General features: G+C 42.6%; 1 protein-coding gene across 1 annotated transcript in view; it reads right to left on the reverse strand.

The window, feature by feature from the left end:
- Window positions 1–15,415, reverse strand: part of LOC308104748 (protocadherin-15-like) — a 249,305-nt gene that overhangs the window by 197,658 nt on the left and 36,232 nt on the right. The window contains exon 3 of the mRNA XM_080455256.1: window positions 2,030–2,044. Coding sequence (XP_080311382.1) covers window positions 2,030–2,044 — 15 coding nt within the window. The remainder of the gene's footprint in view (window positions 1–2,029; window positions 2,045–15,415) is intronic.

Below are 15,415 nucleotides of genomic sequence, written 5' to 3' on the forward strand. Positions count from 1 at the left end.
TAAAAGCATCTAGACGAGTTCAGCTATTGGGATATCTAAGAATTCCATGTCATTTGTGCATATTTCAGGCCGGATGGCAAGTTGAAAGCGTTCGCTTCCCGCGTTCGCGCGTCTTACTTGTTTATGAGATTATTTTTTATGAGTGTCAACACTGTACACGGCCATTTTCAATTTAGTCAATAACTCACTTCCTGTTTCAGATAATTTCAGGCACCCCTTCTAGGATGTCTTATGATGACCCAAGGGACATGTATGCCAAATTATATGCTTTTATGAGATTCTTTAGTTGTCTTTTGAGTCAATTGACAACACTGTAGGCGGTCATTTTCAATTTTGTCAATAACTCACTTCCTGTTTAAGATTTTTTTGGGCACCCCTTCTGGGATGTCTTGGGATGACCCAAGGGACATGTATGCCAAATTGTATGCTTTTATGATATTCTTTAGTTGTCTTTTGAGTCAATCGACAACACTAGGCGGCCATTTTCAATTTTGTCAATAACTCACTTCCTGTTTCAGATTCCTTTGGGCACCCCTTCTAGGATGTTTTAGGATGACCCAAGGGACATATGTGCAAAATGTTATGCTTTTTTGGAGATTCTTTTGGTGTATTTTGAGTCAACGGTCAACAGTTTAGGTGGCCATTTTGAATTTTGTCCGTAACTCACTTCCTGTTTAAGGCACCCCTTCTAGGATGTTTTAGGATGACCCAAGGGACATCTGTATAAAATGTCATGCTTTTATCCGCCGCGTAACGATTTGGCCATTTTTTTACGTTAATGCCCCCTACTATTAAGCCCTATATACTTAGTTGACCGGAGTCCCCCATATAGGTCTATACCAGGCCCCCCTCCTGTTCGGAATCCCTTCATTATCATTGTATGCAAGCATTCAACTAAATTAACAGTGCTTTGTGCTCTGTTGGTGTAATTTCAACAGCATGACACAGACACAACACACAGTTAAAACAATAACATAATATAAAAGTGATGGCCATATACTGCTATACTGTTTTCCCTCTAAACTAAATACGATTTTGCAATGTGTTGTGAGCTTGTACAGTGGATCGGCTATTTTCACAGAATGTTCGCCCCCAGAATAGGGACAATAGGGTGACAAGACAGTAGTGATGGTGTCATGTAGAGACATATCCTGGATCTGTTATATCATTTAGAATAATGCAACACCTCATAGGACACTATGACAGAAGCCATGGTGTGCTTTACTGGGATATGAAGTCGTGAGCCCCACTGCATATTAAAATAAAACTCAGCTGGATGTAATGTAAAGGGGTGGATTTTCCCCTTCTACAGCATCAACGGTGCGAGTTACAAAGAGAAAGGAAACAAACTGAGGGAGGGGGAAGAAAATGTACAGGAGAGGGGAATATAAAACAGAATGCAGTGAATAATACATGAAAGAATAATGGAAGAAATGGAAGCGCTGAAAACACAAGCACGTAATCCGTTGATAAGCTGCAAACCTGTGAGTGGAGAGTTGGTGAGAGGTAGAGAAGTGTGGAAATAATGGTGGGTGTGGGGGACTAGACTGTCCCCTGGTCAGAGATGAGAGAGCATGAAGAGGAGACATGTAGCGGAAGACTAGGCAAAGTGTTAGCGACAGAAAGAGAGAAAGTGTGTGTGTGTGTGTGGGGGGGGGGGGACCAAGGAAGACAGCTCTGGTGGCCAGTGATAATGACAAATGTAATCCTCACTATCAGCACTGCAGGGTTACCGGGGGTTAATAAAGTAGCACAGTCACTGAACACACAGTTAACAGAGAGAGAGGCAGGGAGGGAGAGGAGAGGAGAGGATAGAAGAGGAAAGGAGAGAGAGAGAGAGAGAGAGAGAGAGAGAGAGAGAGAGAGAGAGAGAGAGAGAGAGAGAGAGAGAGAGAGAGAGAGTGAAAAGAGCATCAGAGAGTGGGAGGAAATAGAATAAACCCAAGAGAAGGAACAGAGAGAGAGCGACATACAGGAGAAAGATGGACCAGAGAGAGAGAGAGAGAGAGCAGAAAAATACTGTTCTTACCGTCATATTGCCAATCTGCAGCCAGAGACAGAGTGTCACATTCCAGTATAACAGAACATGAGCCAGGAAGAGCAGATGGAAGGGAGAGGAAGGGTGCAGAGGAAGATAAGGAGAAAAAAGAAAAAGAAAAATCTGAGTCAGAAGCACATCAGATACATCATAACACAAGCATCAGGAGAAACACATGGATGATGAAAACGAGAGAAAGAAAAGAAAGCGGGATTCATTCAGTATAAAAAGGCTTGTTTTCAACTGAACAACACATTGTTGTCGTGCTACACAGTCCTACGTGGAAGCATAGAATAATTTGAACCACTATAGCCAATCTATAAGCTCACAGCGTGATTTGATTGAGCTATTTTGTAATTATTTTAAAATATGTTTGCCTATAATGACATACGCACGATAGGAATGCCACGGTGAAAGTGGTCACTCCAGCACCTGCTTCATCAGGTCACGCTGTCACCATTATCAGATCAAAGAGGTTTTTGGGGGCCGAGGGTCCATAGATCTCTAATACAACAACATCAGAGTGTTTGACACAGAGACCAACTGCTGGCTGAGTGCGCCTTCCACATGCAGGTTCTTCCAGGAAAACACAATCAATCAATCAATGGACCAACCAACCAACCAACCAATCAATCAATCAAACAAACCACAAGTGGCAACAGGCCAGGGTACAAGCATAGAACATGAGACTATGAAGAGGAAGATGATGAAGTTAAAGATGACCTTCAGTAGAAGATGGAGATGAAAAAGAAACACAATTTGGTTGTTCACAGTGAGATTTGAACTCACAACTCTACATGTAGTGAAGTGAGTATCGCTGCTGTTGCATTTATCACTAAACTAGTCATTATAAAACATGTGTACAGTAAAAAAAGAAAAGAAAAAGCAAACAACTAGAACTGGTCTCCGCCAGGGCAGGTAGGTTATTGTGAGCCAGCAATGTTTCACGGCAATCGGACGCTGCGTTCATAATTTGAGGCATTTTGTTCCAAACGGACCACTCTTGCAAACTTTGGAAGCCAATCTTAGCCAAATAGGATGGAATATGAAAACATTTACAGATCCGTCACGATCACTTGACTATAGGGTTAATGTGTACCGATTTGCGTGATGTTTGGACAAAATCTGTAGGAGTAATATAACAAAAAGCAGCGTTACAGGGGTCAGGCTCTGGCTAGCTTGTCATCATTTAGGGCTTTGATGGACAGAGGGACAAAACGTTCTTAAAGCAGTTGAGCTGCACTTGGGGGACTCGGAAGCGTCTGCCTGAGGGAAGAAGCTGGTACTCAGCGTGGAGGACATGGGTGGGATCTGAAATAATCTTCTGAGCCTTTCTGATGATAGCTTCATCACAGACAGCCTGGAGTGTGCGTTCCTCAAATCAAATCAAAACGGACTCACTTTCTATCTTTGTGAGGACATTGGTGGGTGGCTCACAGGCTCTACAGCCACACACCTATAGACGAATCCACAGACGCGCTGCCTGTAGGCAATCATAACTGCGGTGTTGCGGTGCGGAGTGGCAGCCGCTTGACACTGCAGTTATGATTGCCTAGAGGCAGCGCGTCTGCGGATTCGTCTATAGGCTACTGTGGATTATTGGACCACAGTGTCTGTACTGTCAGCATCAGTACTTGTTTTTGAGTCAGAATTCTTTCATTGCCACATTTGCCAGGTACGTTTACACATTATGAGGAATTTGTCTCAGCGAGGCTGATAGATGGAGCTTCAGCAATTTTTACTGTCCCTGATGTTGATGGAACCACTACTATGATCTACAACGCTCATTGGACAAGTCTGTCCTTTGATATGGATGGGTTGCTCAACACCAATATCCCTGTTAATGGCCTTTGACCACTGTCATCAGTGGAACTGATGGTCGCATTGGATAGTGTCAGTGGTCTCGGCCCCTGCCAAGGATGGAACCTTGTACGCCACAGTTTTAGCGGTTAATGGGTTTAAGAGCACTTCTGTGAATGGGTTCCTGACCTTTATCCTTTGCTAGGTCTGCATTAGTGAAGCGGTTGACTTGTTAACTGCGGGTTTCTGCAGTTAACCCGCAGTTGCGGGTATAAGGTTCGGTGGGAAAAAATACACATCGCGGCCAGGTCTGGTCGGGTAAAATACTTTATAATAGGCTATGTGCTGGTTGAGTCGTTAACCACGGGGTCCGCGGTTTGTGGGCTGGGTCCGCGTTTTTTTAAATAGATGAAGCGGGTCGATGCGGTGTAGTTCAAATTATTAAGAACTGTGTTGCTGGTGTGGGTCTAAAAAAGACAGACCTTGCATCAGTAGTCAGCATTATCTCTGATACAGACAATATCTCTGCTGCAGTCCCCTGCCTGGAGTTTCTCACGTCCCCAACCTACACCTACGTAAATCCTGATCAAAGCTTTGTTTTTTGTTTTTCTACATTTTCCTCTACTTCTTTTAACAATGCTATCCGGATCATAACTGAGCCCCCGTGACCGTATCCTACCTGCCAGTCATAGCGGGAATTGCCCCGGCCGGTCTCCGACGAGAGGCTGCTACCCTAGCCCTAGCAATGAAAGGCCAGAAACATGACTGGCATACCCTGCATGCTATAACAACTAAGGCAGCGCCTCCTAGCAGACTCAAGTCCTGCCACCCCTACAATAAGGCGGCATAAGAGATGCTTAGTTCTATTCCTGAGGACATGAATATAAATGCATGGCTGGCGGCATCCTGGAAGCAGGAATGGGAGTCGGCTGGACGTACCCACCACTACATCCGGGACCGGGAGACAGCGTTGAAGGAGAAGATCTACCACGTCGGCAATGGACCCTGCTGAACCGCCTACGTACCCGCGTCGGCTGCTTCAAATTGTCTATGAAGAAGTGGGGCCTGGCAGACAATACAGCATGCGAGTGCGGGGAGCTTGAGGGGACTGTCAACCACACAATCAACACCTGTCCCCTGTAGGCTATAGACCACCTTCAGACAAGAGCCTGTTCCTGGTGGGACCAGAGACTCATGTTACCATGACTCAGCCATAACCATGTAAGGAGTTCCCAATGCAGCTACGCCCAAATATGGAGTGTGTTGTCTAACCTCAATGTGTCGCCATGGCATCAGTCGCAAACAAATCAGTCAGCTCCATATTTGGGCACAAAAGGGGCATGCCCATATATTGGCATATACTGATGACGTCAAGGATCTCCATATATGGGCATAAAGGGATAAGGACTGACAGATACAGAGATCTCCATATATGGGCATAAAAGGGAGAGGGACTCAGATTCTGTGACAACAGATAGAACCGGGGCGAAGTGTCTTGCTCAGGGACACTTAGACCGGGGCTGGTCCCCCAGCTCATCATCTCCTCTAAATGTGTAAACAAAAATGAACAAAGTGGATTATGCCAATAATATAAAGACTCCTGTCACCCATCAGATTCTGTGACATCAGAGAGAACCGATTAAAAACAGATTAAAAATGTTCCGAGAGATAAGAAACAGCACATATGTTTTGATGTATTTGCAAAATCTGATTTGATTCCACATCGCTCACTCCCGAAACACAAGAGTAACTGATAAAGATGATTGTCAATATTTTGACCTTTTAATTGTAGAGACACACTCTGGCTTCAGTCAACTTTTAAAAAATCCTTGTCAGTCAGCTTTTAAAAAATCCTTGTAGTCGAGTTTCTGGGTAACTTCACAAAAGAATAACCCAAGGAAAGGCACTGGAGCACACTGATATTCTTTTTTTTTTTTTTATGTATGCGCAAACAGACCCACATTTCCATGCTGCTGCTGTTTTGACTCTGATGTTGCCTATAGACTCTTTGCTGATACATGGACTTATACAGTATCATGATAGGTAGCTACAAGATCAAAAAAGAAAGGAAAAGTCCACACAATAGCTTGCTGCTCCACCATATTAACTGTGCAAAACAGAAATACAATGTTGTTTGTGTTTGCATCAAGCTGTTGTGCAAACTTTTCTTTCCTTTTTCTGATCTGGTAACTTATTTTGTCCTGCACCAGTGCAAAATGGATGTGAGTAACATTTTTGTGAACCCAAGGTTCTACAAAGTTCAGAATTACGGTACTTTAACCTTTGAATTGTATTCAGGAGATTTTTTAAAACTTTACCATACAATATAATCAGTACAGTATCCTTAACTCTATGAAACTGGAACACACTCAGACACACAACGATATCAATAACCACATTTTGTACTCCCCGAACATGCCATATTTACTACACGGCTTGGTTGAATGATTCTGATTGATCAATCACAGCATTCTGTGGTTATTTCTTGATAGGATAGAGTGCTGCTATGAATAACAGACCGTTGCTATGGGCATAGTCATGATCAATAGACTGAGAACCTGGATCACATCAATCCACAGTCTGGTACATTTTGCTGCTTTAATAATCAGCTCAGTTGCAATACACCTGTGGCCAATGTAGACGAACAGATTATTTTCTTTAGCAGAAGCAATGAAATACTTTTTAAATCAATGAAATATATTTTTTTATATTTTGCATGAAATTATTGATTTCTTTAGTACGTAGCCATGTAATAAATGGGATAATGAACAGCGAGGTGTTCATTATTTCTCAATAATGAACACCTCATTGTTCATTATGACTTACATAGTGTGTCTGTGTCCACAACATTCCTAGCCCTAAGCCCAACGTTAATGTGATTAACAATCACAATGCTAACCCTACCCTTTGATATGAAGCGGTTCATTTCATAGCAAGTGTCAGGAAGATTTTACACACCATTCTCTCTCTCTCTCTCTCTCTCTCTCTCTCTCTCTCTCTCTCTCTCTCTCTCTCTCTCTCTCTCTCTCTCTCTCTCTCTCTCTCTCTCTCTCTCTCTCTCTCTCTCTCTCTCTCTCTCTCTCTCTCTCTCTCTCTCTCTCTCTCTCTCTCTCTCTCTCTCTCTCTCTCTCTCTCTCTCTCTCTCTCTCTCTCCCCCCCCCCCACAGGGATACGTGAATAGATTGCCAAAAAAAGATAAATTAGCAGCATCATTTTCCCCTATGAGCTAGTCGATAGATCTGCTCAACTGGAAAATAAGACTAGGGAACAATGATCTCTATGTGTGTCATTCTATTTTGCTCTCACCCTCTATGGGTGGCATTCTACTCTATGTATCCATCTGATTTTATTTCCCCACCTCAGCATGTCTGCATGTTCTAATTTGTCATAAACTGGTTGATTGCCCGAAAATAGCTGATCTACAAGCGTATTGCATCGTGACGCATTGTGAGCTGGTAGTTCTTTTTTCAGTAATGACCTTTTCACCATTAAAGACATGTCCAAAACAGGACAGGACAGGGATATTTAACTTTTAAACATGTTTGGGGTAGTTTTAACGTCTACTCAGGCTTTTGTGAGCAGACAGTTTTTAAGTTGCTTGATCAGTATTTAGATATTTGATATTCATTTTATCAGACACACCCCTTTCCTATACAAACCCATTGTAACTTCAAACTCCATTTTAACCATGATAGATTCTTCAAAAACACCCATCCTTGGTTCTGTTGACTGATATTGTCCTTCTAATACGTGAGGGGGCTGTGTTTTTTTTTTAAAGTCACCAGAACCAAGGATGTGTGTTTTCAATCATGGTTAAAATGGAGTTTGAAGTTACAATGGGTTTGTATAGGAAGGGGGCGTGTCTGATCAAATGAATATCATATATCTAAATACTGAATCAAGCAAGTTAAAAACTGTCTGGTGCTCACATCAGAGTAGACGTTGAAATGACCCAAAAGAAGTTTGAAAGTGAAATATCCCTTAAAACAGTGAAGCTGCAACCATCCTGCAAGGAATGTTGCCAGAAATCCATGCACACACAGTAGAATCATCAACCAAAGGGGTCCAAAGGGCAGATCTACAAATAGCAGATCTAACAAGGTCACAACATGTCGCATTGCGACACATTGTGAGCTTGTCGATTGGCTATTTTCGACCTGCCAAAGTATAAAACAGAGCTTTTGTGGTTAACAACCTAGCTCCAAAGCACAATGACACAGTCTGGGCTCAACAGTGTTGCAGTGAGTCACATCCACAAAGTTAAACTGGCCAACCTAGATAGGAGACTGATCGCTCAGCAGTAATGCCGGCTAAGGAGAGGCACAGAAACACATTTGGATGCTTCACTTAGGCTAGATCATGGCCATGAATATTATGCTCAACAAATAAGACGGGCTGTAGACTTTAGTTTGTGTGTGTACTACGTTATGATAAATAGGCCTGTAAGACTGTGAGTTATTTGAAATCAGTTGATTTATGTTTCTGAAGATCCAACGGGAGAGGATCTTTGAATAAATCATTTAATAAGAACGGTCTCACTCCTGAACAATCTGTACCGCTCACTTGTGAAATAATGGCTACGCCCCTGCTCTTTGCCTCGCTCCCTCACGTCCTACCATTCTCTCTCTCTCTCTGTAACAGGGTAGAGGGCAGATCAAACACTCTTCTGTCGGGCTATCAAATTGCCCTGGCTCATCTCAAAGTCAAGACGTGGGATTCTCTTGTTCTCTCATTCCTGGCTGAAGTGCTTAGAGCACCAACTGCGATGCAACTTAGACAGGTTGGCATGTCAGCGTCGAGCCTTTTGGCCTGTGCCAGTGATTCGAATGTCTGCCAATGGCTGCTACCGGCGCATTGTAAAAGCAGGAGCATTGTAATTGGCTACTAGTTGTAGTATTGAGCCGATAAACCAGATGAACAGGCGTCTGAGTGAGTGAGTGAGTGAGTGAGTGAGTGAGTGAGTGAGTGAGTGAGTGAGTGAGTGAGTGAGCGGGCGGGCGAGCGAGTGAACCTGCTCATGGTGGGTTTTTTTAAAGTTTTTTTTGAAACACAGCTGTGCTGATGCCCATTCAAACTGAAAACACACCGATCAAAATGCCAGCATGTACCCTTTATAAAACAGACTTGTACCCTTTCTTTCACAAACCCCACACTGTTTCCATCGCTTAGCAACACAAAAGAGGCAACAGCAGTATGTGTTTACTGGATGTGAACACGAGTCGTATGACGGGGGTGTGGCGGCTGCCTTTGGAAACAGTTCTTAACTAATGGAACACCTCATATACCCAAGCCCACAAAACACACACAACTGCAGTTATAGTGAATTACCCACTGGTGTAACCTTGTTTATAAAGAATCATTTGAAACCTTTCAACTGCGATACAAAATGACATCATGAACCATGGAACAATAGTCATTAGTTACAACGGAGTCACCCAGTAACATGTGCGTACCGACAGCAGTGCACGCACGCACGCACGCACGCACACACACACACACACACACACACACACACACACACACACACACACACACACACACACACACACACACACACACACACACACACACACACACACACACACACACACACACACACACACACACACACACACACACACACACACACACACACACACACACACACACACACACACACACACACACACACACACACAGTGACCAGACTCCAGATGACAGATGTGTATCTTCTGCTTGACTGCCTCTTTATCCTTCAGAGTAAGCCGATGCACCTCATCAATTACTAACCAGCCATTTGTTCTCTGTGGGGTTCCTCTCTGTCTGTCTGTAGCCCCTCCTCCCTGTGTTTACCCCCTCTCTATATGCCTCTCAGTCTTATAGCATCATATAGAGCTGTGGTTTTCAAACGTGTTGTTCCCAAGGCACACCACACCGGGCAAGTCACCCTCAAGGTACACCTGTATTCATAGTGATAATAGCAGACGTACAGTGATTTTTCCACTATTTTGTTTTGCAAATGTGTGGAAATAAATATAAATAAAATTAATAACACATTTTATTTAAAAACAAATAGGGATGCCAGGTTGAAAGTTTTTTAATTAATTCATTTAAATTCATTCATTCATTCATATAATTTTTGGGGGTATAGACTATGCCTATGCGTTGGAAAATGAGTGCGCATAGTGATATAGTAAATAAACTAAAACATATAATCTACTTACAATATTGTGTATATTGTAACTAAGTATATTTGTAAATATGCTTTTTTCTAAATATCGCAATAATAACGTGAGGTTAGCACAAAATCCCACGGCACACCTGGACTTGTCTCAGTCACAGCACACCAGTCTGCCTCGGCACACCGCGCATTTAATCACATGTTCAGATTATAATTGATCTCCCATTCATGCAGTCCATGTTGCTTGAGGTTGTGAATCTATGAAAATACTGTAATGAGTCCTCTATCACTGTCATCATCAACTCATAACACAAGGCCATGAAACTTCACATCACATTTCTAATGGAATTTCCAACATATGATGCAATTTGGTGTGCTACCTGTACTTTAGGTTTATTTCTAGCTCATCCAGTATTATTACTTTTATGTATTAATCTTCTTCTTATCTTGTTGTTGTTATATTGTATTGGTGTGTTAACACAGTCTCAGCGGAACATGTCCCACCATCATTTCGCTACTTGTTCCTCTAAGTGACAAATAAACCCTTTTTGATTGAACTATGAGACTGAATGCATTTGAAAGCTTGGCTCTAGCCATTTCACTACCCTGGCCTGCATAAAGTTTCCCAGTGTGAGATGACTTAACTGTTTGCTCACCACTAGATTGCTCCTTTTTTTTATTAAAACCGAGAACGCATCCGTGTCATTATAGATGTTAGCATTGGTTATTCAAAAATAGCAGATAAACAAAGTTCACAGCGAGTCACTTCGTGCCGTGCTGCGAGCTTGTACATCTGCTATTTTTGCACACTTTAGAAACATCTTGAAAGTGTTGAGACACTACTGATTTAGAAGGCATTTGTAGAGTGGTCCTCAGGTCTTAATGGGTTAAACCATTAAGACCTATGAGGCCGATTCTACAAAAGGACTTCTAAATCCGTTGCTATAATATCAGTGGAGCTCAAACTTTTTCATTTCAAGGACCACCCAAAATTATACGTATTTGGCCGCAGACCCCCATCTCAAAATATTTTGTAATAGGGACCCCAAGAAGCAAAGAGTTGAGTCAAAAGTATTCCCTTTAAAAAATATAAATATTCAAATATTTGCACACATATTTACGTTTTTTTCAAAAAATAGCAGATCTACAAGCTCATAGCGTGGCACCGAGTGCCACGCAATGAGCTTGTGTATCTGCTACTTTTGAATAGCCAAAGAAATCTAAAACGATACAGATGCTTTCCCGGTCCTAAAGGGTTAAAGCCGGCGGGGGAAGACAGAAGACGTCCTCGCCTGCCGGCTTCCCACCCACGAACACGTCCAGTTGTGTTCGTTGGAGCGCCTTGGCCAAGCCGGAGGCACCATGGAGGAATGGAACCCCCAGTCTCCACGGCGGTGGGCAGGACATTTACCACGCGACACAAAATTAACCCATTAAGACCTGAGGCCGATTCTACAAACGCCTTCTAAATCAGTAACATTTTCATGCCAAGGATATGATATGTATTTGGAGCGGACCTCCCAGCTGAAAATGTTTTGTGCCAGGGACCCCCAGAAGAGAAGATTTGTGTTAAAAAAAATAAAATAATAGCAGATGTACAAGCTTGCTGTGAGCTTGTATATCTGCTATTTTTGTTCTAAACCACTGTTCTAAATCCTATAAAAGTTTTCTGAAAAACGTATGTTGCTATAATAGCTAAAATCTAAAATGACAAAGCTGCTTTCCCGGTTTTAATGGGTTAAGATGAACTTCATTTTGTCTTTACACACTGTAGAACAGTGCTTCCCAAATGGTGTGTCGAGGCACACTGGTGTGCCGTGAGACAGGACCCTGCCTTGGGATTTTGTGACAACCACTCTTTATTATTGCAATATATACAACTATACTGTACAAAAATTTAAAAGAAAGTTGTAGCAACTTCCAACAGGCATCCCTGTGTTGGGCATGTCATTATACTATAGGCAACATTAACATATTATAATTAGCAGCAGTATTAGTATTATTTTCCCATTAATGTTCAGAAATAGTGTTTAGTGTGCCTTGGTCACAAAACAAATGGAAAACTACCAGCTATACACTATATATATTATATATATATATATATATATATCTAAGTACACCAGAATGGCAGTCCGAGAGTGAATGGTGATTAAAATATATGTCTGAAGAGGAACACAGCTACATCTCAAGGGCTCTTTTCTCAAACATCTTAGCTCTTTTTTTTCACAGTGAAAGTGCATACTTGTATAGATGCTCGTGACAGTAAGCTTTAACCAGTGTTTTTCTGTTCCACAGTAAAAGTGCTCTTGTTGCACAGCTAGCATGCGTTTCCTTCCATAAGTATGCACTCACCCCCTTTAAGAGTACATGTATCCACCTTCTCCCCTCACAGGTATGCACTTAAGACTCCCCTATAATATCCACAAACATGGAAAAGATCTAACTGTGCTCTTGGACTCTTCTCTTAAAAGGTTTCTGGGAACAAATATCATCATATAAGATGACATTTATGCGCCACTCAGCAAGTCCACACCCACGGACGGACATTTTGCTGTCACTCTGATGGACCACTCAGGAGACGACTTTTATGCCTGATTACTTACCTGCACCAAAATAAAAAGCTGATCTACAAGTTCACAATGGGCTGTGAGCTTGTAGATCGGCTGTTTTCGGCGCGCGACACGGGCATGCAACCAAGTATAAATCGCCCTTTAGAAAGGAAAAAGCGTACAGCCCATAAAAAAGATCATCAAGGTTAAAAGAGACCTCTCTATTCAGAAAGGATTATAAACTCCTTCTGAGATTTATCATCCATCCTTAGCTTCCAAATCTAAACCGAGTATTTTAAATCAAATCAATAATGTGTTTTTTTCCTTCTTTTTTTCTCCTTTAATCCAAATTAAGGGAAGAGTTGAGAGTGAGTTGGCAAGTGCAGCAGAAATGGACAGAAGAGAAAAAAAAACCTTTAAGACCGGGAAAGCATCATTTGTGTCATTTTAAGATTTCTTTGGCTATTTTTGAAAAATCGTAAAAATGTGTGCAAATCTTGGAATATATGTTTTTTAAAGCAGACATTTGTAAAATATTTAGTTCCAGGGACCCCCAGAAGCAAAGATTTGAGTTAAAAAAAATTTTTTATGACTGCTTAAAAAAATAAAATTCGAATATTTGCAAAGAATTACATGGTTTTTCAAAAATAGCAGATCTACAAGCTCATAGCGCGGATAGCCAAATAAATCTAAAATGACAGTGATGCGTTCCCGGATTGAATGGGTTAAGGACAGACTAAAAAGGGAGCGACAGAGACAAGTGAGCGTGTGACTGCCACAGGTTCCGGGCTGCAGAGAAACATACACCCGTAGATACCGAACGGGATCCTACCTGTGGGAAATTGTTTTGTGCACCACTATGACACACACCAACACACACACCCACACTGAGCAACAGTCTCCACGGTATACACAAACACACACACGCACACATCCCTTAGCAACTGTTATTATAGCATGCGTGCATGCCAGATGCACACACCACAAACCCACACATGCACACATATGCTAGAGTTACCATGAAAAATAGATGATGAGGCTGTTAGACACTGTACTGACTGCGGCACCTCGACAGAGCAGGCTGTGTGCGTGTGTGTGTGTGTGTGTGTGTGTGTGTGTGTGTGTGTGTGTGTGTGTGTGTGTGTGCGTGCGTGTGCGTGTGCGTGTGTGTGTGTGTGTGCGTGCGTGCGTGCGAGGGCACACGATCACACATTGTGTTTTAAAGTCATTTTAATTCATCCATAAGGAGTCACTTTGAAATAACGTGCATATTAAAAAGTATATTAATAACACAGTGTAAGATGCTAAGCTTGCTACATCCCTAATGAATGGCCGGCTCCCTGTTTTGGCCCGTGGCCCACACAGCACATAAAGAAAACCTCAGCCCAAGTGCCAACAACAGTCATCCTAGAGGTGCATAACTCACAGTCTGTCTAGATGGTCCACTGACTGACTGACTGACTGACTGACTGGCTGTCTGGCTTATAATTTGTCTATCTGACTGACTGGCCGGAAGTCTGGCTTATCATTTATCTGGCTGGCTGTACTGTAAGTGTGGCTGGCTAGAAGTCTGGCTTATCGTTTAGCTGGATGACTGACCGGCTAGATGGCTGGATGTCTGGCTTATTAGCTGGCTGACAGACTGGTTTTCCGCATCCCAGGGCCGCATCCCTAAGGGGGGCCGCTAGGGGGGCCATTTAGAAAGGAGAGGGAGGGGAGAAAGTAATATCAATTCAAATTCAATTCATAAGATTATTGTACCAGTGTAACCAGGCATCCCTGTCATTATTGTCAAAATATTTCAAAACCAGTTTCTTTAATTTTTTCTTTAAATAGCTAAAATAGCAGATCTATAATAATGACTGACGGACCGATTTGGCATCTGAAAAATACGCCAACCTTGAAATCCTTTCTGATGAGAAACAGCTGAAATTGGAAATAGAATGTGACATAAAAGGGGGACTAAGGACACGGGGGGGGGTTTCATCTCTTGTCCTTTTAACGCTTTAAGACCGGGAACGCATCTGTGTCATTTCAGATTTCTTTGGCTATTGAAAAATAACAGATATACAAGCACATAGCACGGCACAGAGTGCCGCGCTATGAGCTTGTAGATCTAAAATTTTTTGGAAAAATCCTGAAACTTTGTGCAAATCTTTGGATAGCCTATATATGTTTTTAAAGCGAACATATGTAACTGAAATCTTTGCTTTTCTGCGGGTCTTAATAGGTTAACAGCTTCCATCAGCAGGTACACCCATCCACATCCCTCCGTGGGGAGCCATCCCTCTCTGTCTGCCTCCCTGCATCCCAGCACACGGCCTCTCATCCATCATCCATTCACCTGTCCATCTAGACCTCCCTGTACATCCATTCATCCACCAGGAGGACAGGTTGAGGGGATGGAGAGGGAAGAAAAGAGGGACATTTAAGGGAGAAAGTTGTGGAATGTAGGTTGAGGAGAAGAAAAGAGAGGAGACTGGAGAAACATTTTGAGAAGAGGGGAAGTCGAGGATTAGCGAGATCTGCCCAAAGGAGTTGGGAGAGGGTGAGAGAGAGAGAGAGAGAGAGAGAGAGAGAGAGAGAGAGAAGGAAAGCAAAGGAGGCAGTTGGATGTTGAGAGAAGAAAAGAGGGGAGCACAGAGAGGAGAAGAGGAGAGGATTGAAGCAGTATGACCTTGTGCTAGATTGATGTATCTCAGGAGAAAACGGATTGTCAGCGCACGCGTGTGCGCACGCACACGCACACACACACCCTTCATTTCTCTCCCTCTATCTGACTCACACTCACACACACACACACAAACACACACACACACACACACACACACACACACACACACACACACACACACACGCACACACGCA

The sequence above is a fragment of the Gymnoscopelus braueri genome (genome assembly GCF_963280865.1).
Source record: "Gymnoscopelus braueri genome assembly, chromosome: 17".
NCBI classification, from domain to species: domain Eukaryota; kingdom Metazoa; phylum Chordata; class Actinopteri; order Myctophiformes; family Myctophidae; genus Gymnoscopelus; species Gymnoscopelus braueri.